Raw genomic sequence first — 27232 nt, forward strand, 5'->3', positions numbered from 1 at the left:
GGCAGTAACTCACTGTAACTATCTATGTTGTCTTGTCCAATTTGTCAGCCTCTCAACACATCACCTTTGAACTGGTAGTTGCATGGTAGTGTGTGTTGAGTTGATGTGGGTTTATCAGGAACCTGCTGTGCTGAGAGTGGTACGATACCTGAACATCCAGCTAACAATGGTCCTGTTTTAAGAATTCAAACACTGACAAAGAATCAGAAGATAGCTAACACAAATGATAGGAGGATAGCCAACATAAAACAGCAAATCTCAAAACAGCAGATCTCAAACTATATTCCTGGCAGGATATTTTTGTGGTCTGGCACCCAGGTAGTATTGAATCAGCAGTGGGTCTGTGGTCCAGGAGGTGTCCAGGCAGCAGTGGGCCTGTGGTCCAGGAGGTGTCCAGGCAGCAGTGGGCCTGTGGTCCAGGAGGTGTCTAGGCAGCAGTGGGCCTGTGGTCCAGGAGGTGTCCAGGCAGCAGTGGGCCTGTGGTCAGAGACAAAGTAGTGATAATATGGGACAAAAGAGACTAAAACAGTGCAGAACAACATGCACAATCAATTAAATTCTGGAATGATACGCTGGTATATAACATACCTAAGAGATACAGCTACCTACTACAGCACTGGTTGTAGGAGCAAGATAAATCTTGCTAATAGTTATAAGGATATTATGGGTATATGAGTCCTGCCTGAAGTGAAGAAGCTGTTCATTTAACACAAATATAATAAGAGTTTTGAATTTATTGTTTCCACCTGTAAAATGAACTTTTGTGTTTGTGTTTAGTACTGTACCACTGACAAACAAAACCTCACCTGTTGATTTTATTTACCTGCAGATATGTATGAACCACACTGACCTGATGTGATTTTATTTTGTGTATTCATTATTATTAGTCATAAACATTTGACACAATGGTGCATGATTCAGGGAAAAACTTTATTCTGTTTTCATAGATTCAAAGGTTCAGTACAATGCAATTAAAGGAAACATACTGGAGATATTAATACACAAATCTTTGTAAAGCATATTGATATTCAATAATTACTTCAGTATGAACAACTGAAACTTTACAATACAAAGTTTAGCAGATACAGTAATATAAATATTCATCTTATCCAGACACTGAGACATGTTCACAATGTTCTCTTAGTAGCATCATAGATTAACTACCTGCCTGGTGGACCTGCCGGCATGTTTACACACTCTGGACATGCATAACTCACACACTCTCATCAGTCTGAGTTACACACTCTGGACATGCGTGACTTACACACTCTTATCAGTCTGAGTTACACACTCTGGACATGCGTGACTTACACACTCTGGACATGCGTAACTCACACACTCTTATCAGTCTGAGTTACACACTCTGGACATGCGTAACACACACTCTCATCAGTCTGAGTTACACACTCTGGACATGCATGACTTACACACTCTGGACATGCGTAACTCACACACTCTTATCAGTCTGAGTTACACACTCTGGACATGCATAACTCACACACTCTCATCAGTCTGAGTTACACACTCTGGACATGCGTGACTCACACACTCTTATCAGTTTGAGTTACACACTCTGGACATGCGTGACTTACACACTCTGGACATGCGTAACTTACACACTCTCATCAGTCTGAGTTACACACTCTGGACATGCGTGACTCACACACTCTGGACATGCGTAACTCACACACTCTCACAGAAGTAAGAAATAGCGACCTTTACTGAAACATGGAAGCCCTTTTTAACGGTGATTAAACTTATAATGTTCACATGCTAAACACATTTAAAGACATGCTAAACATTTTCCCACTTCCTTAACTGTTATTAGCATCAAAAACTGATTATATAATACATGACAATATATTTACACATACCACTATAAAAATATTAAACATCACTGTACATTCCTCAACTTCACTTACATAAGCTTACATACATTATCAGACACTGTCATTTACATACAGCTTGCATATATTATCATCTACATACAGCTTGGCTACCTTATCAGACACTGTGGTAAGGTGAGGGCATGTGTCTGTGGTGAGGGTGCGTGTCTGAGATGAGGGGGTGTGTCGTGTGTGTCTGAGGTGAGGGTGTGCATCTGAGGTGAGGGTGTATGTCTAAGGTGATGGCATGTATCTGAGGGGACGTTGTGTGTCTGAGATGAGGTGTGTGTCTGAGGTGATGTGTGTTTGAGGTGAGGTCGTGCATCTGAGCTGAGGGTGTATGTCTGAGTTGAGGGTGTGTGTCTGAGGTTAGGGTGTGTGTCTGAGCTGAGGGTGTATGTCTGAGGGGAAGGTGAGTGTCTGAGGTGAGGGTGTGTGTCTGTCCCTGACAAACCCAGTTTACCACCCCCTCCAGATCATACACACAAAGTGGAATTATTTAATTGTCTTCACAGATCTAGTGCTTCTGCAACTTGCTTCTTCTTAGAAAAGCATTACAAAGGGAATTCTCACATTACAAAGGGAATTCTCACATTACAAGGGGAATTCTCACATTACAGGCTGGTGGATTCCAGGTATCCCAGTACAGACAGTGAGAGCGCTAACTATATCAAGTAGTGTTTGTATAGTATTCTCGAACATTCCCATTTAACCTCCCTAACGGTATTCACTCATAGGTGAGAGAAATAACGAGTCTGTCTGACCGATCAGTGTATCAGCAAATGTATGAAAATCTCACATTCTGTCTATAGCAGGGTCGAAACAATAGAGGGCAGAAATAAACCCGGTAGTTATATTACGAACGTCCGCGCTTTATCACGTTTGATCTTTAAAGCTAAACGTTGACAAGCAACATTTATATTTACATTACATTTATTATTAACTCGACCTACAATATTCGTTTCACTCTATATCCCCCCCCCCCCCCCGCCACACACACACAGCCGTGGTTTGGCCTTGCAGATCTATGTGTAAGTAACTTCAGCCCTGCAGGTTTCACTCTGTCTCAAGTTGTTGTGTTTTTATCAGTCAGACCAACCCAAAGCCGTCAGCAGGAGGAAAGGACTCGGCCAAACGGGTCAAACGAGTGTAACCACCGGTTAATGAGAAACACGCCTGCGCTGACATTTACCGGCGCAGAGTCCCGTCCTGCCGAGGTCGGTGCTGCTTTTCTCTATTACTCCAAGCCTTGTCTGGTTTGTACCTTCACCAGTGAGGTTATCTGAGTTTGGTTTGGAGTGTTATCATATCGAGCCATTACAATAAGGAAGTCACCTTTGACCAGCATTAAGGTGTGTATGATGATTATTTCAATAAGAAATTTTAGTTTTGATATGCTCAAAAAAAATCTTTACTTGACCTTGCTTGTGTTTGCCTTTTCATCTGTTTGAGCTGTTTGTTTTCATGTTTAGCCTGTATTCAGGTAAGTAGTAGTTACGTGTGAGGTCATTTTAGAACGCTGCATATTTCTACATCAATCAGAGTAACTGTAAGTGTAAATGTAAGTGTAAAACTTCTTCTTTAGTTGACATTGTTTATGACATCCCTACAGACCTTCATATCCTCCTGAGCTGACATGTCTGCTCCAGTCCCAAAGCCACGGGCCAGATACAAGATCTCCAGGGATCCTTCCACTGAGAGGTGAGCACATGTCAGCAGTATTGCATTACCAAACCAAACCTGTACTTGTCGGTACTTGTATGTTTAAAGTTTTCCCCTCAGTGTATCTAAAGGAGGGTCTTTTGTCTTTTTGTTTGGTTTGTAGTAACATCATGGCGGTCGATAAACCAGAGGAAAACTACAGAAATCCGGGACAGATCATCTCAGGTAAGTTGTAAGACTTAAAAAAAACAACACTTCATGTTACAGTGGTAGACCTACTACAGTACAAACACGCAAGCAGATTACATTATGCTAATGTATTATTACATTATGTAATGATTTATTGGTTGTGACATAACGTAATTAGTACTGTGTGGGTCATGTAAGAGCCCTGGTCTTTGATGCCTCATGCCCTTTAAAGAGTTTGCTTTCAATGTCTCATGTCAGTCTTAAGGAAATCGTCCTTATAATTAACTTCTTCCAGATGTGATTGATGTCACGCTGTTGTTTATGTTGTGTGTTTCACGGGTATTTTTGACCAGCGTTACCTAGGAAACTGTCCTTGTACACTAATGTTGTGATTAGGCATGTGGCCTGAAGCACTGTGGAATTGGAGTATGCCTGAGAAGGTTTTCAGTCATCAGGTCGCTGGATAGTCATGCAATGCTGAGAGACATTCCAGTCATATCCAAAACCTCATCAGGTGATGCACATCGTGTCGGTCATGTCCTGAAACCTGTCATGTGAAACAAGGCTGAGATGTTAGGACTGCTGTAAGTAGATGATAAGTGATGTCACGAGGGGAGTCACCACACAAGCCGGTTTGTCGTCTCGAAAATCTTCCTGTGTGAACTGGACTTGATGCCGTAATGCCTGCACCTCCTAGTCTTTGATCAGCTGTCGTCTCTAAACCCATGACTGGATGTTTAGGAGACACCTTTAACCCAAGTTAAATGTCCCTGTAAAATAACCTCCATTCAGACATCTTGCTCAAGCTGAGCGCTGTTCTGCTACACAGGTTGTTGTTTGGGTTGATTTCTCACACTTTCAGATGCATCTGTAGGAGGGTTGGATGGTTGTAAACTTGAGACAAAGTCATAAGACACCATAATCTCATCCCTCTCCACTTTTGCCTACCAGACTTCATGGATAACGCTCTGGAGGTGCTAGTAGGCTACCTAGACCTATATATATATATATATATATATATACACACACATACATAAAATATCCAGAATTTGTTAGACACTCTTATCCACAGCCGCTGGTGTGTTTCTCAGTATGGCAATATGTGTGCACCCTGGGAACTGAGTCTATGACTCCATGACCTTTTTGATAACACCTTGCAGTATGTGCTGTGTTGCTGAGTTACTTCCTGACTCTCTGTGTCCTTGCGGGACCATATAAGGGTATGATGGTGGTGTGACTCCCCTGGGAGTGATGGCTTCACCCATCTGTTGGTGCATGAAGTTTTACTTTTTCTTTTTAACTGCTGCTGCAGTGACAGTGACATGGAGGTGACGTGACTGTGAGTGTTGTGCTGGTATCAGTGTATCAGTGCACAAGTGTGTCAGTGTCACTACTACATCCTGAGTGTGAGTGTATCAGTACACAAGTGTGTCAGTGTCACTACTACATCCTGAGTGTGAGTGTATCAGTACACACGTGTTTCAGTGTCACTACTACATCCTGAATGTGAGTGTATCAGTACACACGTGTTTCAGTGTCACTACTACATCCTGAGTGTGAGTGTATCAGTACACACGTGTTTCAGTGTCACTACTACATCCTGAGTGTGAGTGTATCAGTACACAAGTGTGTCAGTGTCACTACTACATCCTGAGTGTGAGTGTATCAGTACACACGTGTTTCAGTGTCACTACTACATCCTGAGTGTGAGTGTATCAGTACACAAGTGTGTCAGTGTCACTACTACATCCTGAGTGTGAGTGTATCAGTACACACGTGTTTCAGTGTCACTACTACATCCTGAGTGTGAGTGTATCAGTACACAAGTGTGTCAGTGTCACTACTACATCCTGAGTGTGAGTGTATCAGTACACACGTGTTTCAGTGTCACTACTACATCCTGAGTGTGAGTGTATCAGTACACAAGTGTGTCAGTGTCACTACTACATCCTGAGTGTGAGTGTATCAGTACACAAGTGTGTCAGTGTCACTACTACATCCTGAGTGTGAGTGTATCAGTACACAAGTGTGTCAGTGTCACTACTACATCCTGAGTGTGAGTGTATCAGTACACACGTGTTTCAGTGTCACTACTACATCCTAAGTGTGAGTGTATCAGTACACACATGTTTCAGTGTCACTACTACATCCTGAGTGTGAGTGTATCAGTACACACGTGTTTCAGTGTCACTACTACATCCTGAGTGTGAGTGTATCAGTACACAAGTGTGTCAGTGTCACTACTACATCCTGAGTGTGAGTGTATCAGTACACAAGTGTGTCAGTGTCACTACTACATCCAGAGTGTGAGTGTATCAGTACACACGTGTTTCAGTGTCACTACTACATCCTGAGTGTGAGTGTATCAGTACACAAGTGTGTCAGTGTCACTACTACATCGAGTGTGAGTGTATCAGTACACAAGTGTGTCAGTGTCACTACTACATCCTGAGTGTGAGTGTATCAGTACACACGTGTTTCAGTGTCACTACTACATCCTGAGTGTGAGTGTATCAGTACACAAGTGTGTCAGTGTCACTACTACATCCAGAGTGTGAGTGTATCAGTACACACGTGTTTCAGTGTCACTACTACATCCTGAGTGTGAGTGTATCAGTACACAAGTGTGTCAGTGTCACTACTACATCCTGAGTGTGAGTGTATCAGTACACAAGTGTGTCAGTGTCACTACTACATCCTGAGTGTGAGTATATCAGTACACACGTGTTTCAGTGTCACTACTACATCCTGAGTGTGAGTGTATCAGTACACACGTGTTTCAGTGTCACTACTACATCCTGAGTGTGAGTGTATCAGTACACACGTGTTTCAGTGTCACTATGTCCAGAGTGTGAGTGTTTCTGTGACAGTCAGTGGTTAGGAGGCAGACACGTGTGGAGAAGAATGAGATTTATTAAGGGCAAATCCAGAGTCGTAGTTGTTGGAGTAGTCCAGGGTCATAGAGCCAACGCGGAGAGTACAGGAATACATTATAAACAAACAAACACTTGAAGGCAAACAGGGGAAGCAGGCTATAACAAAGGCTAGGAAACATGAAGGCTAGGATAGCAAAGCAGGCTAACATAAACGAAGGTTTTGAAACACAGACAGGCTTTCATACATCCACCAGACACAATGAACAGCAAACACACAGGGCATCAGACAGGGTTTAAATACATGAACTTAACAAGGTAGAAATGAGGGACAGATGTAATGAGCAATGACAGAAATGAGCAATCAAACGAGGGGCAGAGAAAACTAAACTACGGCATGGAACTAAAACACACAAGACAGGGAAAACATGGAACAGGGAAGATGGGAGGGACTAACCGTGACAGTATCTGTACACACACACATCAGTGCCACTATGTCCAGATAACATCTAATACTCTGTATAGGGAAACAGATTGCTATAGTTTCTAACTGTGTCTAGTAAAAAACACTAATGTAGGTGTAATGTCAGTGGTGAGGGTAAATACACAATGTGCAGCCGTTTCCTGCAGTTCGTGTCATTGCACTAGCACTGAATGTTCCTCTGTAACGCAGGTTTCTGCAGTGTGCTGTGCTCTGCTTCTAATAAACCAGATGAAGATCAAAGGCTCAATATGGAATCTGCAGCTGATTCCAGATGTCATACTATTGGGCTCTGCTGTTAATCTGCTTCCTAATGTCTACATGTTGTCCTTTGGTTCCACATAAGAAGTCGATATGAACTGCAGCAGAGGAACATGTGAGAAGTTCATATGGTCAGTTTCTCTGCCCCTAACACCGTCGGCCTCTGTGGATGAAGAGATGAAGAACTTAACAGAGATTCAGTCAGACTCCTCAAGTGATGAGTGTCCTCTGACTCCAGCCTCCCCCAAATCAGACCAGACCCCCAGCAAGGCTGCTGGCGAACACAGTTACACTGACAAGATGTGGGTAGAACTCAGTTCTGTCACTATACCTGTATTCAGGTTGTTTTTACATTATGTGGTCAATAGACAATGTTTAACATGGCTAACTATAATATAAAATCATTTATTATCATATTATTATAGTTCATAGACCAACTGTAGGGTTCAAAGTTGTTGTTTTTCAGTGTACCTCATGTGGCAAATGTTCAGTGTGGAGACCCTCAGTCAACAGACCCATTAGAGGCCAGAGTTGCCAAGAAACCACGGTAGGACACTATACCTTACTCAGAGAACTACTACAGTACAACAGTGCAGACCTAGTACAGTTCTAGTACATGAACACACCAGTACAGTTTTCCTAATCACATTTATTTTCACTGTAAAACCAGGGAGAAGGTGAGATGGGATGATAATTTCAACAAGTTTGCAATGAAAATGAAACCTTCCTAAAATATGATCCTTCTAAAATATGCCACCAGTCTGCGACAGATGCTCTGTTTTTTAGTGGTTGTAACAAATGCTGTTTTTGTAAATGTCCCAGGTTTGAGGTACCGGTCTTGTCACTGCTGTGCTTTTCACTGATGCTGTGTGTTTTTCCTGCTGTCCCAGCGCTGCCACCATCCGTGTGAGCAGGAGGAAGCAAAGTCCATCCGGACTAGGCAGCAGAGTGGAGGGCTCCATCAGGGAGAGTGCGGTGGCTCGCTCCAGCTGGCTGGACTTCTGGAAGGGCCGCAAGTAATTAACGTGTTACCATTCTGTCACGTTATTTGGACATGCAGATATATTTTGGAATTTTACATGTTTTGATGGTGTGTTGACTGGATGTAAAAGCGTTGTGTAGCATATTGCTGGTAAAGTGTCCTTGGGTTCTGAGAGAGGTGCTACAGATGCGTAACTTCATATTACATCATGTTTTCTGCTCCCCATTGCCTGTAGGCACAATGTTCTGTGGGCCACTTTTGATGGTCAGCTGATGTCTCTATGGAAAAAACGCTCGGTAAATTAGACAGGGTGTCACCTCTTTTTTGCAATCCCACTATCATTAAATTCCTTTTGTGATAGCATCACATTCCACTTTTTCATTGTAGGACAAGTTCACAGAGTACGTGTTCCATGTCTCAAGCATTTCCAGTGTGCGTCAGCAGGACAAAGGGCGATTCTCTATATATTTCCGCAAAAAGCACTTTGAGTTCATGGCTCACAGCGAAGGTGATGGGGGGGTTCCTCAAGGTTCTGTGCTCTGTCCTCTTCATGTCTCTGGTTCTCATGAATTCTCTGGCTGCAGCTGTGCAGGTAGGGTGGGTATCATCACTGCATGCGTCCCGTGGCCAAGACCCACCAGCACCGCCAGAGCAGCACGGTTCCCTGGTGTTGAAAGAGCAGCGTAGTAAGGTGTACGCTGCCATCTGCGGATACAACCTGTGGATCTACAACAGCAAGGAGGTGGAGACACAGACTGTCCTCATTCACATGTACCGTAAGGGAAGACATTTGAGGAGATAAACACACCATTCTGATCTTGCCTTGCAGGACTTTACTTTGGGTCTGGGGATGACCATCGTGTCCATGAATGTCGCGTCTGTGAAGCAGACTGGACGCCACAGTTTTAGCCTCATCACACCATACAAAACATTTAAGTGAGTCTTTCTTCTAGTGTTCACCATCTGATTTGTCAGAAAATACTTTAATTAAAATAGTAATATATCTCATACTAAACAGGACTCATTCTAAATCACACAGTAAGTGCTGTATTGTTTCTGTGGAGTTGAGCTGTCGAGGTTGGGATCACGGACTGGATTTAAATCACCTCCACCTACAACTGGTGATCCAGAAAGCTTGTAAACATTTGAACAAAGTCTGAAAAAAAAAAGAATCATCAGAATTTGGGACGCAGTTGTTTACGATGTTAACTGATGTTTATGTACGATGTTTATGATGATGAATCCCACTGCATCAGCAGTAGTATTATGGGTGAACACACATATTTGTTTATCAAGATTACTACACTTCCTTGTATTGGGCAGAAAATATGTGACATAAGTGCAGTGAATTCAGGTTGGATTGTTCTTGCTCAGATACAGCGGTTTGGTGGTTAAGTGTTGGAGAACATTAACTTTGATCCAGAGAGCTGAATCTGTAAATATTCCAGGTCTGAAATTTGAGAGATGACATTTCAGATTTTTCTGTGTAGAGTGGATCACAGCTGACTGGTTTCTTGCATGCATGTGTGTGTGTATGTGTGTTTTTTTGCAGGCTTTATCTAAAATACTGTGTAACTGCAGGCCTTATCTTGTGTGTATGTGTACTAGTAGAGTACGTGATCTATACCAAGAATATGAATATGTAATGGTACAAAGAAAAGTGATGTAACGCAGATGAAGGAGAGGAACTTAAACCCAGTGTTCTGGTGTCTAATGCACATGTGATGGTAGTGAGACTGTGCACTGGATTAAAATATGATGATTTACCTGTGAAATGTGACATCTTACCTGTGGTTTATCGCTAATGTTGAAGGTTACTGTTTGGGTGGGATGGGGCTGGGCAAGTAACTGGTAGGTAGAAATGCAGAGAAATAGTGTGACAGGTAGGTGGATATAGATGAATAGTTATAAATAGATATATAGATGAATATGCATTGATGGTGAGACTGATGTATGAAGAGAGAGAATACAAGTTTAAATGTTACAATAACCAGGGCATCCCATATCAGAAGAGCGGTCCATCCACATAGAGTTTGTCCTCAGAAATAACTGCTCTTTTTCCTTTATTTGTATATTTTCTTCTGATAGTGAGACATTTTATTTTAGCAACAGTCCGTTATTTGGTGGGGGAATCGGACATCCATGCTGTGACCTTCATGTTCCTTCTGTTTGAAGTTAGACGTGTGTATGAGAGTTCTCCATACACAGCTGGTCACCTAATGTACCATTACAGCTTCTCAGCCGACTCTTCACGAGAGATGGTGGCCTGGCTGGGCTCTCTGAATGCAGTGATCCTCAGTGCCCTGTCCTGCAGTGAGGTGGCACTGCGCCTCTGGGCCAGCCCCTGGAACAAAGTGTGTGGTGACTGTGGCAGCCCCAACCCAGAGTGGGCATCCATCAACCTGCTGCTGGTCATCTGTGAAGCATGTGCAGGTGAGGAGCCGGGGCCAGTGCAGGGCCCTGCTGCAGGCAGGTACATACAGGTGAGGGTGGGCGGGGCCAGGGCACATGCAAGCATTCTAGTGTCCACACTTCAAAAATCCCAGTTGCATGCAAGATACATACAGGCCTGTCGCTAATGTCTAATGTGGTCATGTGTAATGTGGTTCTGTGTAAGGTGGTCTGGTGTAATGTCCTGTCTAATATCTAACATGGTTCATTTTCAGGAGTCCATCGCTCTCTGGGTAGTAACAGGTCAAAAGTTCGCAGTCTGAAACTGGATAGTAAGGTCTGGACAGAGCCCCTGGTCCAGGTGAGATCCTGTACTAACACCACGAGCTCTGTTAACACATCTCAGAATGAGTCAGCTGTGATAAATGATGTCACATAGAGGTCAGGTAGGTGTGAACATTAACAGATTCACATTTCAAATAATTTTTTTTTTTTTTTTTTTGTGAAAAGTGAATCAAGAAGCTGAGATAATTGGTGTAGTGTGAGGGGCTCCTTCCAGCGGTGTGTGAAGTGTGTAAAGTGTGTACTTGCTCTCTGCAGCTTTTCGTCATTTATGGAAACAAAGCTGCAAACAACGTTTGGGGCCACAACATTCCAGCTGCAGAGCAGATCCTGCCCAACGCGTCGCGGGACCAGAGGGCTGAGTTCATCTACGCCAAATACCAGAGAGGCCAGTACCGCAGAGGACATCCGCTGGCCTGCAGCCAGACCCTGCTCAACAAGGTGTGTCGGGGGGTCTCCCACACGCTCACTGCCAGCTATCCTGGGCTCGGTCAGGCTGAGTGTGTTGAACGTGTGTGTTGCTGTTCTGCTGTGGGTGTAGAGGCTGGGTGAGGTGGTGCATGGGGCAGATGTGGAGGAGACACTGTCTCTGCTGTGCTCGGGGGCAAAGGTTCTCAACATCACTGGAGATCCACACTGCCTCTCAGCCATCACTTTGGCAGAGAATGCCGGCCAGGCACTGCAGACCGAACTGCTCCGACACAATGAGTTTGTAGGTGAGGAGACAACCTGACCGTACTACAGTGCTCCACAGCAACACGGCCACCAGTTCTTCTGTTTTTCAGAAGTTGTAATGGTGGTTTAATTGGTCATGAATTGTCTGGAGGTTTTTCCTGAACCTTCACCTTGGCTAACTGTTGTGTGCGGTTTACAGAAGCACCTGACTTTGACCAGCAGAGACTGCCTCTTGAACCGACAAGTGAGGACTCATATCATATCTCTGTGACACACTTGTCTGGTCTGGTGGACCGTGAGATTCTCACATTACATCTCTGTGACACACTTGTCTGCTTTGCTGTTCTTTGTTCTATTTTTGTTCAAAGTGAAGGGTGTATGTGGCATGTGTATTTACAGAATGGTGTGTATGATGTCTCTCTCTGTGTGTGGTGTGTGTATTTACTGTTTTAGCTGGAATGTATGTTGTGTGTTTAGTGTCTGACTGGTTTGTGTTTGTGTATGCTCCATATCTGATATGTTTATGATGTGTTTTGGTCGCCTGACTGGTGTTTATTGGTGTGTCTGTGTGTGTGTGAGAACAGGACTGGAGGAGCTTCATGGGAAACTGGATGACGAGCGTTTCCTGTTTTCACAGGAGAATGAGTCTGCAGCTTGTGATGTGCTTGACCTCAGAGAGGTCATCTCCATATTTGACCTCTCTTCAGGGTGAGAATACCATAAGGGGTGTGTGTGTGTGTGTGTGTGAGTGTGTGTGTGTGAGTGTGTGTGTGTGTGCGTGTGTGATTCTTTGTTGACACAATTTTTCCAGAATGCATTGATTACATATTTGATCTTAACCTCCATATTTGTTGTATGTGGATTTATAAAAGCCAGTTAAGTGTAAATATGTGTGTGTATATGTGTGCCTGTGTGCTGTGTGTGTATGTGTGTATGTGTGTGTGCTTGTGTGCGTGTGTGTGTGTGTGTATGTGTGTGTGTGTGTGTGTGTGTGTGTGCGTGCGTGTTTGTGTGCGTGTGTGTGCGTGTGTGTGTGTGTGCGTGTTTGTGTGCGCGTGTGTGTGTGTGTGTGTGTGTGTGTGTGTGTTTGTGTGCGTGTGTGTGTACATCTGTTTGTGTGGGTGTGTGTATGTGTACACACCTCAGGAACACCCATGAGTTTGAGGTGCTGACTCTGACAGACAGCCTCAAGTGCAGTGCAGATGCACGAGACTCTCTGCTGTCTCACATGCTGCACATTATCCGGGTACGAACCAATCAGGACTGCACTCACATATACTCACACACTCACACACACACACACACACTCTACAGTCACCCTCACACACATGCACTCTACAGTCACACACTCATGCACACACATGCTTCAGTCACACACACTCTTCAGTCACACACTCACACACACACTACACACACACTTATGCACACACTCTTCAGTCACACACACACACACACACTCTACAGTCACACTCTACAGTCACACACACACACACACACACACACACACACACACACATACACACACACACACACACACACACACACACACACACACACACACACACACACTACAGTCACTTACTGCAGGTGCTGAGCAGCTGCTGACGGCTGGTCCTGTACTCAGGTGGTTCTGCCGGGCCCGCTGACAGATGAGGAGCTGGAGGGGGTTCTGGCTGTGTCCCGCGTGTCCTTGCTGGAAGGAGCTGGGCTGCAGCATGTGGAGGTTTGGGCTTTACTTCGCCCCGGCCAGCTGCTCATCTGCCCTCTACTTCCCCATGCCCTGCGCAGGGCAGTGACCCTAAGCCAGAACACCCACTACAGTGCGTATACACCCACACCCACATCCACACCCACTACAGTGTATACACACCCACACCCACTACAGTGTGTACACACCCACACCCACACCCACTACAGTGCGTACACATCCACACCCACTACAGTGAGTACACACCCACACCCACTACAGTGCATACACACCCACACCCTCACCCACTACAGTGAGTACACACCCACACCCACACCCACTACAGTGAGTACACACCCACACCCACACCCACTACAGTGCGTACACACCCACACCCTCACCCACTACAGTGAGTACACACCCACACCCACACCCACTACAGTGAGTACACACCCACACCCACTAGTGCATACACACCCACACCCTCACCCACTACAGTGAGTACACACCCACACCCACCACAGTGCGTACACACCCACACCCTCACCCACTACAGTGCATACATACCCACACCCTCACCCACTACAGTGAGTACACACCCACACCCACACCCACTACAGTGAGTACACACCCCGACCCACTACAGTGCATACACACCCACACCCACACCCACTACAGTGAGTACACACTCACACCCACTACAGTGCGTACACACCCACACCCTCACCCACTACAGTGAGTACACACACACACACACCCACTACAGTGCGTACACACTCACACCCTCACCCACTACAGTGCATACACACCCACACCCTCACCCACTACAGTGAGTACACACCCACACCCACACCCACTACAGTGAGTACACACTCCGACCCACTACAGTGCATACACACCCACACCCTCACCCACTACAGTGAGTACACACCCACACCCACTACAGTGCATACACACCCACACCCTCACCCACTACAGTGCATACACACCCACACCCTCACCCACTACAGTGAGTACACACCCACACCCACTACAGTGCATACACACCCACACCCACACCCACTACAGTGAGTACACACCCACACCCACTACAGTGCATACACACCCACACCCTCACCCACTACAGTGAGTACACACCCACACCCACTACAGTGCATACACACCCACACCCACACCCACTACAGTGCGTACACACCCACACCCTCACCCACTACAGTGAGTACACACACACACCCACTACAGTGCGTACACACCCACTACAGTGAGTACACACACACACCCACTACAGTGCGTACACACCCACATCCACACCCACTACAGTGAGTACACACCCACACCCACTGCCACTACAGTGAGTACACACCCACACCCACTACAGTGAGTACACCCACACACAATAGTGAGTAACCTCTCCACACCCATGTCTGTGTTTGAGGGACGAGGTGCAATCACAGGTTCAGTGCTGGTGCTGCACAGCTGATGGTTGATGCTTGCAGTGGGTGGTGATGATGATGGTGATGATGATGGTGATGATGGTGATGATAATAATAAGTTCAATTTATATAGCGCCTTTCACAGACACAGACACATGATGATGATGATGATGATGATGATGATGATGATGGCAGGCTGTAGGGCGAACAGTCTACTTGTGGTGGCTGATGTCATTGGATTGATAGGATTTTGTCAATTTGCAGACCTGCGTGCTTCTGAGAACATCATTGAAGTAACTACAGCAGGAATGTGAGTGTTTCAGTTTCCCCACAGACTCGCTGCACAGACTCACTACGCAGACTGCACAGACTCAGCTCCTGTAGGGCTGCCACACTGCACAGACTCACTGCAGGTTCTCCTGTTTTTTGCACATGCTCTACGTGCCTTTTCTACCTGCTGCTCTAACCTCTCTGTCCTTGCAGGCTGCTCTACCTACAGTTTGAGCGTGAGCAGAGCTGCAGCAGCTGGTTCTCCCTGCTGCCCAGACTCTCCTCCTTCATGAGGAACCAGCACCAGTCCATGTACCAGCTTCCTTCCAGGATGTGTGGAAGCGTCCCCCCGGAGGTGGAGCGATGCATCTCCCACATCACTCTCTACGGTGAGGGGTGGCCTGTCTGCAAGCCCCCACCAGCCCAGATCTTTACACGGGAGCAGTGACATTCTCTGGAGTCTCTCTCTTTTGTTAGGCAATAAGTAATAAATAATAAGTAGAAAATGTGATAGTAATAAGTAATAAAGTATGTGCATATTATGACTGGGCTGTCCTCCGAAGCAGGCATGCAATAACTATAATAAACAATAAGTCATGGACCTGAGCTACAGATAATTCTGACCTGTTACTGATCAGACTGTTCTCCATTTTGTGTTAATTAATTGTGTTTGTGTGTGTGTGTGTCAGGGTTAAAGGTGGAGGGTTTGTACCGATGCTGTGGTACAGTCACTAAAATCACTCAGCTGGTGGAGGAGCTTCACGCATCTCCTACACAGGCCATTCTGGGCACAAATGAGGGGGACGTGCTGGATGTGGCTGGAGCTCTGAAACAGCTCCTCCGCCAGAGTGTCCAGCTCATTCCAGCTTCAGAGATTGACAGCTGGGCAGAGGCAGCAGGTAGCACACCCAGGGCTCCAAATGTCTCCAAACACCTCCAAAGGCTGTCAGGCTGATCAAATACCACTGTGATCAGCAGAATTCAGACACTCCCATAACATAGACTGGCTATATTTGGCTATATTTGCTCTGCTGTCTTTGATATTCAAAATAAGATTGGAAGTCAAACAAAGAACAAAACGTATTTCTGGTTCCTCAAGTATCAAACTTGAGGAAGGTTCGGGTTAAGGAAGGCACTATGTAAATAAAGCTGTCTTACGTAGGAAGATTTTCTTACGTTTCCTCAAATCATATTGAGGGAACTAGGGCCAGTATTCATAAGCTCTCCCTATAGTACTGGCCACCGAGAAAGGTCTTCTCTCAGCAGAAAGGTCTCTAGTTCTGCCTGAGGGAATTCATGAGCTCAAGACAGCATGTGAAGCCAAGACACACTGGGATTTTGGGGATAAATGCCCAAAAGAGTAATGAAGAAAGATGTTGGCACTGAGCAATATAGTGATAGTAGACCTGATATCACCAGTAGTGATAATAGACCTTGTATCTCCAGTAGTGATAGTGGACCTGATATCTCCAGCAGTGATAGTAGACCAAGTATCAGAGAAGGCCACGTATCTCCAGTAGTGATAGTAGACCAAGTATCAGAGAAGGCCACGTATCTCCAGTAGTGATAGTAGACCTCGTATCTTTAGTAGTGATAGTAAACCAGGTTTCAGAGTAGACCAGGTATCTCCAGCATTGATAGTAGACCCTGTAACTCCAGTATTGATAGTAAACCAGATATCAGAGTAGACCAGGTATCTCCAGTAGTGATAATAGACCTGGTATCACTAGGTCAGTAATGGCCAGTTGTTGCGCAGGTGCTCATATGACTGGCTACAGTACTACAGTGCTACTGCAGTGCTGTATGGAGTGACAGATGTCCTACTGCAGTGCTGTGTGGAGAGACAGATATCTTACTGCAGTGCTGTATGGAGAGACAGATGTCCTACTGCAGTGCTGTATGGAGTGACAGATGTCCAACTGTCTCTTCAGCTCACACACAGGAGACCAAGAGACTGGAGGGTTACCGCAGACTGGTGAAGCACCTTCCCCTCGATAACAGGGCCACACTGGCAGCCCTGTGTGGTCACCTCTACCTGTAAGCAATCAGCTCTACTCCATATTATAACAGCTCTACTCTATAAGAGTTCTACTCAATATTATAACAGCTCTACCCCATATTGTAACAGCTCTACTATATAACAGCTCTACTCTATAACAGTTCTACTCCATATTATAACAGTTTTACTCTATAACAGCTCTACTCTGTATTATAACAGGTTTAGTCTATAACAGTTCTACTCCATATTATAACAGCTCTACTCTATAACAGCTCTACAATGTATTATAACAGCTTATAACAGCTCTACTCTGTATTATAATGGTGCTACTCTATATTAAAACAGCTCTACTCTATAACAGCTCTACTCTGTATTAGAAGTTTTACTCTATATTATTCTATAACAGCTCTGCTCTATATTATAACAGCTCTACTTTGTATTATAACAGCTCTATTCTATAACCACTCTATAACAGCCCTACTCTGTATTATAAGAGCTCCACTCCATAACAGCTCTACTCCATATTATAAGTTTTACTCTAACAGCTCTACTTTATAACAACTCTATACTATAACAGCTCTATTCTATTACAACTCTATAACAGCTCTACTCTATAACCTCTACTCTGTATTAACAGCTCTACTCTGTATTATAACAGCTCTACTCTATAACAGTTCTACTCCTTATTATAATAGCTCTACTCTGTATTATAACAGCTCTATTCTATAACAGCTCTACTCCATATTATAGCAGCTCTACTCTATAACAGCACTACTCTGTATTATAACAGCTCTACTCCATATTATAACTGCTCTACTCTATAACAACTCTATACTATAACAGCTCTACTATTATATACAGTTCTACTCTATAACAACTCTACTGTATACTATAACAGCTCTATTCTATAACAGCTCTACCCCATAACAGCTCTACTATATAGCAACTCTATAACAGGTATACTCCATAACAGCTCTATTCTATAACAGCTATACTCCATATAATAACAGCTCTACTATATAGCAACTCTATAACAGCTATACTCCATAACAGCTCTATTCTATAACAGCTCTACTCCATATTATAACAGTTCTACTCTATAATAGCTCTACTCCATATTATAGCAGTTCTAATCTATAACAGCTCTACTCTATAACAGCTATACTCCATAACAGCTCTATTCTATAACAGCTCTACTCCACATTATAACAGTTCTACTCTATAACAGCTCTACTCCATAGCAGCTCCATACGATAACAAACCTACTGCATAACAGCAGAAGGCAGAGGACAGTAGTGTAATAAAGGAAGGAGGGCTGTGGTGTCTCTGTTTAAGGTACTGAAGTTGGGGCCCCTGAGTAAAACTCTTAACCCTCAATTACTCAACTTGTGTTCAGTCCGAATTGTAAGTCTTTTTTTTTTTTTTAAAGTGTCAGATAAATGTAAACATACTCAAAGTGAGGTATTACATGTGATCCTGATCTTCATGTGAAAACCACCCTAACTGAAACGTACACATTTATTAATGGAATAAACAAACATGGAACATCAGAAGCCTGAAAGCAGTTTTGCTAAATATTGGTAATGCTGGTATTCTGTGAGTAGATGTTTTAAACTCTGCTCATAAGCCCTTCAGTGCACTTTTCTGATCGTTCCTGCGCACAGACTCCCTGAACAGCACGTAGAGACATGAGCCTGCTGTTACTGCTGCAGAATGCTGCTCAGCTGTGGAGCTGCTGCATTACGCAGACCTCTGAAGTTTAAATGGCAGCTTACTTACAAAACCCAGCAGTACCTGTTAGAAACACCTGCCATGCATCTTTAGGTATGCAACAGGTAGTCAGAAACCCAGTGTATCTAGAAGTTCTGAAGTTGACTGTAGTCTGGATTCAGTTGAATCATGTAAGTGGTAAAAATAGGTTTTCCACATCATTGTTTGTGGACAAGTATGGGAACATAGTCTGAGGCGTGTGTGTGTTTGGGCAGGGTACAGCTGCACAGTCTGGTGAACCGGATGACAGCTCATAACCTTGCTGTGGTGTTCGCGCCCACCCTGTTCCAGGAGCTCGCCATGAGCAGTGACATGGTGCGCCTCACCAAGGAACTCCTCATCCATCACACACTCGTCTTCCTGGTAAGCACCAGCAACTCTCCCTCCAAGCCCCACCCCCTTCAGCCAAATAACTTTTACATACATTTCTGCTTTCTACTGTCACAGAAGAACATGAACACATTTGTAAAAAACAAACATGGTTCACTTGTGTAACACATTTGTAACATTCATTTGTGTGTGTTGCCTGTAGAATAAAGAAGAGGACCTACAGGAAGAAGAGTTGATCACTGTGTTCTGAAACATGAACAACTGACTCTCAGAAAAGATTGAAAACCCTTCTTCAGAGGCTCAGAACTGGGTCACCCACTACTCACATGTTCATGTTTAGAAACCTGAGTGTACGAATACACTCGGCCCTCAAAATCCCTTTTAATGAACATCCAATTTTGTTTCTCATGTATAAACCTCATCTAGACTGGGGGACATGGTATGGTAGCTCAGTAGTTAAGATACTAGACTAGTAATCAGAAGGTTGCCAGTTGAAGTCCCTGCCTGATTGCCACTGTTGGGCCCATGAGGCAGCCCCTTAACCCTCAATTTGTATTCAGTCAAAATAGTAAGTTGCCTTGGATAAAAGTCTCAGATAAACCCAGTAAATCTCGACTGATAATGAGCCATGTCTGCAGTCTGAGGTTACTGAACATGACAACAGTTGTGGGGTGACTGTTCCTTCATAACTGGATTTTTTAAACTATTCCAAGACTGTAAGTCATAGCATATCTCTGGTTCATTTTCACCAATCAGGACATCCTGTGCTAACAGCTCCTGGGACGAAGGTCCTTTCTCCAGTACAGTACATTTAGCTGACGCTTTTACCCAAAGCAACTTAGTTACACAAGCATACACTTTAGGCAACTGAGGGTGAAGTCTCAGAAGCACACCAGCTCCAGCCTAGCAGTGGTGGGGCCTACACCAAACTTCTGATTACATTTACTACTGATTTCCATTACACAGGGTTCCAGCTAGTCTTGGGACATCTGGTACTCACTCTAATTTAAATTCATGAGATATTCTGCCCCTGGTGCTCATATTTAACGAAACCTGCAACAACCGTTCCCCACACATGTAGGGTGTGTCTGTGATTCATTTGAACCAGCTGTGTCCAGTGGGCATTTTCGATGTGTAAAAAGCGAGGTATCGATGTGTAAAAACAGTGATGGGTTATAGACAATTACTAGGCAAGTCAAACTTGTGTTAGCTGACAAAATGCCAAGTGTAACATGCCAACATGTGCTTTCTTATGTTGCAGTAAGAGCATTTACACACAGTCAAGAGTGCGGACTCATTTATTTGACGTTAGACATTTTAAGCAGAGCACTGACCCACAGCTGGCTGACAGTATTGTTGCATAAATTGCATTCAAAGTTAAGTTATTTGATGGATCACAAGCAACTACAAAAAAACAAAAACAACCCCCCCCCCCCCAAAAAACAAAAACCCAAACATTAAAAAAAAAAAAATCCAACCCTTCCCAAACATTTAATACTTTGGCCTCTTCACCTCCACCCTGAAAGACAGATGTTATAACTGTTAATTACATGTTAATTATACCAGCACAGGGCACACAAGGATGTGAAGTTCCCTGTCTTCACTAGTTATTGGGGGTGTGTTGCTCTGTTAACAGGCCTTGGGTGTATTCTGTTCAGAGAAACTGTTGGCCATTAGGATCCAAACTAATAAAATATACAATATATAAAATATGCAAAAGTGTACGGGGAAGAATATGGGCAAAATATAGACATGTATGTAAACCAAATATTAAATATGTGTGTTGTGTAAAGTGCAGATGTGTGCATGTGTAAGTGAGCAGGAGGTGGTTGAATGGAAAGATAATAAAATTATAAATACAGAGCATATCTTGTGTAGGGTGTATAGGTGTTGTACAGTAGTCCTGTGTGTGTGTGTGTTTAATTTTGCGACACTGAGACACACAGCTGAAGTGCTAAACTCCTGTGTTACCTTATGAGTAAACTGGCTCTGTGTAAGTATCTTAACACTGTCTGGAATAGAACTTTCTCTACTGGGCCACTGATGTGTGTGTGTGTGTGTGTGAGAGAGATAGAGAGAGAAGTGTACTAACCCATCAGCCTCCATCTTCTTCCTCTTCTCAATGATCTAGGGAACAGACAGACCGACACATGATCACATTATCCCATTCTTACAGGTCAATGTTAAGACCAATAAAAGAACTGCAGGTCTACTGGTGACAGTCAGTGTGCTAACGGTGTCCTGGATGTGTGTGTGTGTGTGTGTGTGTGTGTGTGTGTGTGTGTGTGTGTGTACTGCCAGGGACGAAAGCAAACACACACCACCCCACTGATACCCCCCCCCCGCGCGACACACCCACACAGGCGACTCACAGCGCTGATCTTCTTCCACTGTCTGTCCAGTTCTGCCTTCTCATTAGTCTCTTTGAAGCGCCGTGTCTTCCTACCCTCAGACATCTTGATGCCATACTGGAACGCAGCCCTAGAGAGACAAACCACACGTGGGACAGGCAGGACACACACACGGTCCACACCACAACCGTGGAGAAAGAGTGGGAATGCTGAGATGTATGCAGGTGTGTGTGCATGTATGGTGTGAGTGTGTGGTCCTACTTTGGCAGGGCCTCTTTATTGTTCATGTAGTCACTGTACTCCTCCTGTGTATCAAAGTCCCATCGGCCCAGGGGTCCCTTCTTATTCCCCTGCGCGCGCGCACACACACACACAATTTTATTCCTCTACACGTCTTATTCACGTGCGCACGTGCACACGCACATGGTGAAGACGTGGTTAATACACACCTGGTCCATCTTGCTGTAGTCCACCTCTTCATCACTGTCTACCGCTAAATCATCCATCCTACACACACACACAGGTTATTATATTCCTCTCCTCATCCACTCCGGCCAGCTCAAATCTCTGGACCAGTATCTGGTTGGGTGTGGCAGGGTGAGGTTGGTGCAATGGCACTCACGTAGCGGGGTAACACTCTGCGTAGCTGTTGGACATGCCAAAGAAATCCCCCACCTGTTTCTTCTCTTCCCGCCGTGTCCCAGCTGTGAGATGCAGTTAAAGAACAGCACACTAGGTGGTGCTCACTTTCAGCGAACACCAGAGACAAACCCAGCTGTCGGGACTCCACATTCAGGTGAAAACAACATGTAACATTTGTCCTAAAGAAAACAAACTTCAGTGTGTCTTGTTCTAAGGAGCTTAACGACCAGAATTCCCAGGTGCAGGATGTGATCCTACGCTAACGTACACACACCTGGGACCTCCGTCAGAGACGCCGCCCAGTCTTACAGAGGCAGCACCAACTACTCAAAATGTTCAAGTTTTCAAGTCTTTGAAGTTTGATTATTTCTTGAATAAATGGCACAATAGAAGCTGGATGACGTGAGAACGCAGTCGGACCTGCTGTACAACCAAAACAAATGACCTGTTTCTACTGGAGAAAATGAAAAAACTGTCAACATACAGTGTCAACAACAGAGCTGGTGTAGGGGCTACCGACCTGCTGCAATGTGTGTGTGTATATAAAGGATATGTCTCCTGCCACTGCGTAGACGCTGCTCCCGCAAACTTCTCATTGATCAGTTTGATCTGATCCTTCACTGATCCAGGACCTGTGGACAGAATGGAAGCAGCTTTAGTCCTGAACCCCCTCCCCCCCCCCCCCCACACACACGTACATGCAGACACATCTTCAGTTCAGCACAGGTCTCTACAGACCCGGCCGGACTGCCCCAGTTGGATCTACTCACGCAGCTCTGGGAGGAGATGGATCTGTAAACACTTACCTTTCTCTATGTCAACTGCCTGCAAAAGGAACACACACACACAAAGATTAATACATCAGACACACACAAGAAACATGCACATACACACAATATGGATGCATGGCTTTGGTTTGGTCTACAACAGTGTAACCCATTCCAAACCTATGGTGTATTTATTCTCTCATTCTCTCTCTCCCTCACCTCATCATCAGCTCGAGGCTTCTCGAAGTAGCTATGGTGCCTCTTCTCCTCATCCCTCTCTCTCTCCCTCTCACGCTCTCTCTCCTTTTCTCGGTAGCGTTCCTTTTCTTTGTCCCGTGTGGGTTTGGATGTGGATGGGATGTAGTCTCCAATATCGTCAAAGATGCTACGCAAACACACAAATCAGCGACTTTAAAAAGACGCTCAGCACTTCCTCTCAACATAGGAAGCGTACACGGAGAACGTTCATCACGTAGCCTTAGTGTAACGTGACTGTCTCTACATAATATGACCATCCCATCATCTCAAAGTGAGCAATTAGGGAACAACAATAAGGTCGTTGCCTTGGTAATGCTGTAATCGGACTCACTTTATGTCAGCTTCTGGGGCTTTGCGGTCATCAAGTCTCCCTGAAAGCACAACAAACAGTAAATTAACAATGGAAGCTTTCCAGCTGGTGGTCAGAAGCTGTTATAGGGCTGCTACGGAGATGGCCACTACCTTTCTCCTTCCTCTTGAGTTTCTTGTTTCGTGTGCCCTGCCTCAGGTAGGAGAGAATCTGGGTCAGCTTACTGATCACGATGTCGTTAGTGGTGAGGGTTGTCTGAGCCTGGGGGAGAGTGTGGAACAGGCACACACATACAAACACACTTCCTGTATGACTGAAGATTTAGTTCAGGAAATATTTGCTCATAAGAGAAAAAAAAAAAAGCCCTTCCAACTCTACACGTGACGTACTTTTAACGTGTCTGCATTACTACATTTGTGAGAGCACTGGACAAAGCTGCATCCTAGACTGGGGTTTGGGGTGGGGCTGTGTGTGTGTGAGGGGGGTGAGGAGGTGTGTGCGCACGCGTGTGTGGCAGCACCTCCATGGTTGGGCAGTCGGCCTTGCTGCGGATGAGCGTAGTGGGGATGTCAGTGTCAGCGTACTCATCCTCTAGGTCCACCACGTAGGCCATACGGCCTGGCAGGAAGAGCTCGTTTCGCTCCGTCTGACGCCCTTTAAACAGGATCCTGTAAACGTTCCTCCCTATGTAGCAACACACAAACGCCCACACACAGGTTGGTCTTCACAAGGCTTGTTTTCAGGCAACATCATTATTTAAAAATGAAATGTTTTTAAAAACTGTAAAACAAAAGCCCTTCTCAATGTTTATTTTATTCCACTCACCCAGACGGGTCTTAAACTCAATCTTCTGCTCGGGGTCTTCATCCTTCCTGAAAACACAAACACACACATTTGCAGGTTGCTTAATCAGACAATGGCCCTGTGCTGTAGAGCAGCGTAAGCAGACACTTGGTGCTGTAGATCTGTACGTCAGACACATACGCAGGTGCTGATCAGACATACTTCACTTCTTTCTGTGCTTTCTCCATCATGTCCTCCTCTTCTCTCTCCTTACTGGTGATTTCAGCTCTCACCTGGAAACAAAAGATGTTTCCATTTAAGCACACAGGGGCAGTTTTCATACGTCACTTGATTTCAGATACGTTATTTCTATCAGCAGTGATGCTGTTACACTACATAACATACAACATAAACTCTGATTAAAACATCACTAACAAACTGATTATAATGTACCCGACGTTTAGCTGGAATCTCTCATTACATCACCACCACTCTCCACAAATCAAAACTATCTTACATATTTGACAAACTTAGCAGGGCATCATTTACATGTATTAACACTTAAACGAAAAGAAAGTTTGTCCTGTTGTGGAGGTTGTACTGTGGTGCTGATGTGGTTACGGTGTGATGCTACTTGCCTTCTGCAGCAGGGCGAAGTCCAAGCCCTTCACCAAGTGAGTGTGTTCCATGTCACCACCCAAGAACTTGGACTCCTGGATCAGCTGACGCCTCTTTTCTGCTGCTGATTTATCCCTGAGAAGACAGGAGAACACATGAGGCCCCAGTACATACACATGCGCACACACACATGCGCAGGCTTGTGTGGCCTGTGTTACTGAGTGCGGGGGGGGGGGTCTCACGCCTCTGCTGTGGGGCCCACTGCTCTGTAGTTAGCTGTGGTGCTGATCAGCTCTGTTTCCTCATAGTCCTTGTTCACGCCGTCGCGTCTCTCGCGTGCTCGGTCTCTGTATTTCTCCGCAAGCTCGCGCTCGCGTTCCAGCTCCTGCTGTCGAAGCTTCGCATAGTAGCTGCACAAAAGGGAGTCGCACATCAGCCCCACGGGACCGGACCGTGCCGTCAGCCACCTCCAGGGGACTGCCCTGCCAGCCCAACTCACCTTTTCTTCTTCCTTCTGCGAGCAGCAGGATCCTCATCCTCATTGTACTCCCGTGGCATTCTGGGAAAATTGAGAATCATAGCAGTGCATTAGCCAATCAGAACTCAGGGAAAACTATGCACAAACAAATTTTGACTGGATATTTAATGCAGCGGAATTCATGGTTCAGCAATTTAGGAGTAACAGTCTTTCCCCTTTATAGTACAAGTCTGTCCCAGCGAGAGAAACGTCACCAAAATACACAAACAAAAGAATGAAACAGTATCAGCAGCCATGGACTGAGCACCAATAGCACATTTTCAGACCACAGCAGAATCAGTGCTGTCCTGAACAGAACTGCTGCTCTACTTACTCATGATGACGGGACTTTGAGGGCGGAGCCGAGGGCGGGGCCGCCCGGGGGGTCATCAGCAGCTTCCTGAAGTCTTCATTGGTCAGCTTGGATCTAAATATTACAGACAGAATATCACATGTAGCAGGGAGATCAGCCAATGAGGGCACAGGATAACAACAGTGTGTGAGACTATCTGGTGCTTAATCAACTTTCAAAGTGTAATTAATCTGACCACTGGCAATAATCTCCAAACACTTTAAAGCATCCATTCTGAGGAGATTCCCCAGGACAGGGACTGCCAAGTAACTCATAAAACAAAACAGAATGAGATTTGGAGATTGCATGACACCACACACAATGATTTATTCATGATGAAGACTGTCCATTATTTAGATGCAGTGTCTGTTTTTCAAATGCAAAAACTGTGTGAAACCCTGGCATATCCAAACTCACTGCAGAGCTGCTCTGGCGTCCTCCACATCATGGCCGTCTGGGGCCAGTGGATTGGAGTACAGCTCAGCTGTAAGAAAGAGCACAAACTTGATCAAGCCATCAGTCACAGGTCCCACTCAAGTGTCCAATTCCCTGACTCCCACTAACTAAAAAGCTGAATCTTCATGAACTATAATGAAAGGAAATATCAAGTAACCATAACAGCCACTCACATAATAAGGGAAATGCAAGAAAATATATATTTTTGATAAGGCAACTAAAATTTAAAGATGCTGCAAACAAAATTCCCTGATATTCTACATCTTTACTCAAATAATGAGCAAATCCCCAGACTTCCCATGTCTGGAACGCTCTTTTTAAAGCTAACGACTTTCTTTCAGAAAATTCTTATGTGTGCTATGCTCTATCCATAAAATGATCATAGTAGCTAGGTGTGCTTCAGAGGTGAGCTCCACGCAGGGACGCCGACTTCCCTACTACTCCACCAGCAGGTTCATCAGAAACCTTCACGACGGAAGGACAATTAGCAGAGCTACTGAGACTAACTGCGTGATAACGTAGCTAATGAGCTAAAAACAGATGAACATTACGCAGATCTCATCTTTAGTAGCTCATATTACGTCTTTAGTGGTATTTAGTAGTATTTAGTGGCTAATATTCCGTCCTTAAAGGTAGTCTTTAGTGGTATTTAGTGCGGCCTTGTGTTTATGAAGAGTCCCAACAGGCCGCTAGCGAGTGAACACACACTACAAAGACGCCATGCTAGCCATTTCTACATAAATAAGAAGCAGTTTATCGACACTTACATTCCCGCTCCGGCATTGTGGTCGCTGGTTTACTATTAAATTATATTATATTGGTCTATAAGACAGCTGATCGCCAAACTGCTCCGAGAAACGCGTCTGCTCTTCTACGGTTCCTCAGAGCCACAATGGCAGGATGCGCCGCAGCGCCGGCTACTGTGCTGGAGCGTGAAGGTTCCTGCC

The 27232-nt window shown here is 44.8% G+C and overlaps 2 protein-coding genes across 3 annotated transcripts; one reads left to right on the forward strand and one right to left on the reverse strand.

Moving 5' to 3' along the window:
* The first annotated feature begins 2969 nt into the window (after positions 1-2969).
* LOC113587440 (arf-GAP with Rho-GAP domain, ANK repeat and PH domain-containing protein 1) lies at positions 2970-20514 on the forward strand. Of its 2 annotated transcripts, none has more exons than XM_035527216.2 (24): positions 2970-3238; positions 3499-3587; positions 3712-3773; positions 7441-7654; positions 7819-7899; positions 8243-8368; positions 8570-8630; positions 8722-8842; positions 8919-9076; positions 9164-9270; positions 10568-10767; positions 11001-11086; positions 11326-11508; positions 11609-11783; positions 11942-11986; positions 12327-12450; positions 12889-12988; positions 13367-13562; positions 15127-15172; positions 15346-15521; positions 15822-16031; positions 17064-17169; positions 19117-19264; positions 19434-20514. In XM_035527216.2, exons 2-24 carry the CDS (start codon positions 3523-3525, stop codon positions 19479-19481), a joined length of 2838 nt encoding a protein of 945 aa, XP_035383109.1. In that variant the 5' UTR covers positions 2970-3238; positions 3499-3522; the 3' UTR covers positions 19482-20514. The 2 variants fall into 2 exon arrangements, with proteins under 2 accessions (XP_035383109.1, XP_035383108.1); XM_035527215.2 differs by having other exon boundaries at positions 2971-3238; positions 7438-7654.
* ik (IK cytokine) lies at positions 20512-27210 on the reverse strand. Its single transcript, XM_081718971.1, has 20 exons — positions 27053-27210; positions 26247-26313; positions 25812-25904; positions 25460-25519; positions 25203-25370; positions 24981-25095; positions 24565-24635; positions 24385-24431; positions 24080-24243; positions 23712-23820; positions 23581-23620; positions 23211-23376; positions 23031-23049; positions 22777-22856; positions 22205-22287; positions 22032-22089; positions 21844-21932; positions 21604-21712; positions 21324-21358; positions 20512-20750 (listed from the first exon to the last, which is right to left on the reverse strand). Exons 1-20 carry the CDS (start codon positions 27066-27068, stop codon positions 20723-20725), a joined length of 1617 nt encoding a protein of 538 aa, XP_081575097.1. The 5' UTR covers positions 27069-27210; the 3' UTR covers positions 20512-20722.
* Positions 27211-27232: the final 22 nt, after the last annotated feature.

This window comes from Electrophorus electricus, chromosome 8 (assembly GCF_041902795.1).
Source record: "Electrophorus electricus isolate QZ-2024a chromosome 8, ASM4190279v1, whole genome shotgun sequence".
In the NCBI taxonomy this organism is placed as follows: domain Eukaryota; kingdom Metazoa; phylum Chordata; class Actinopteri; order Gymnotiformes; family Gymnotidae; genus Electrophorus; species Electrophorus electricus.

Coding starts and splice junctions, on each gene's coding strand:
- LOC113587440 (XM_035527215.2), top strand. CDS start 3,523: ATGTCTGCTCCAGTCCCAAAGCCACGGGCCAGATACAAGATCTCCAGG. Junction 3,588..3,711: donor AGGGATCCTTCCACTGAGAG/GTGAGCACATGT, acceptor TTTGGTTTGTAG/TAACATCATGGCGGTCGATA. Junction 8,843..8,918: donor GTTCATGGCTCACAGCGAAG/GTGATGGGGGGG, acceptor CTCTGGCTGCAG/CTGTGCAGGTAGGGTGGGTA.
- ik (XM_081718971.1), bottom strand. Junction 24,636..24,980: donor ACTTCGCCCTGCTGCAGAAG/GCAAGTAGCATC, acceptor TTTTGTTTCCAG/GTGAGAGCTGAAATCACCAG. Junction 24,432..24,564: donor AAAGCACAGAAAGAAGTGAA/GTATGTCTGATC, acceptor TTGTGTTTTCAG/GAAGGATGAAGACCCCGAGC.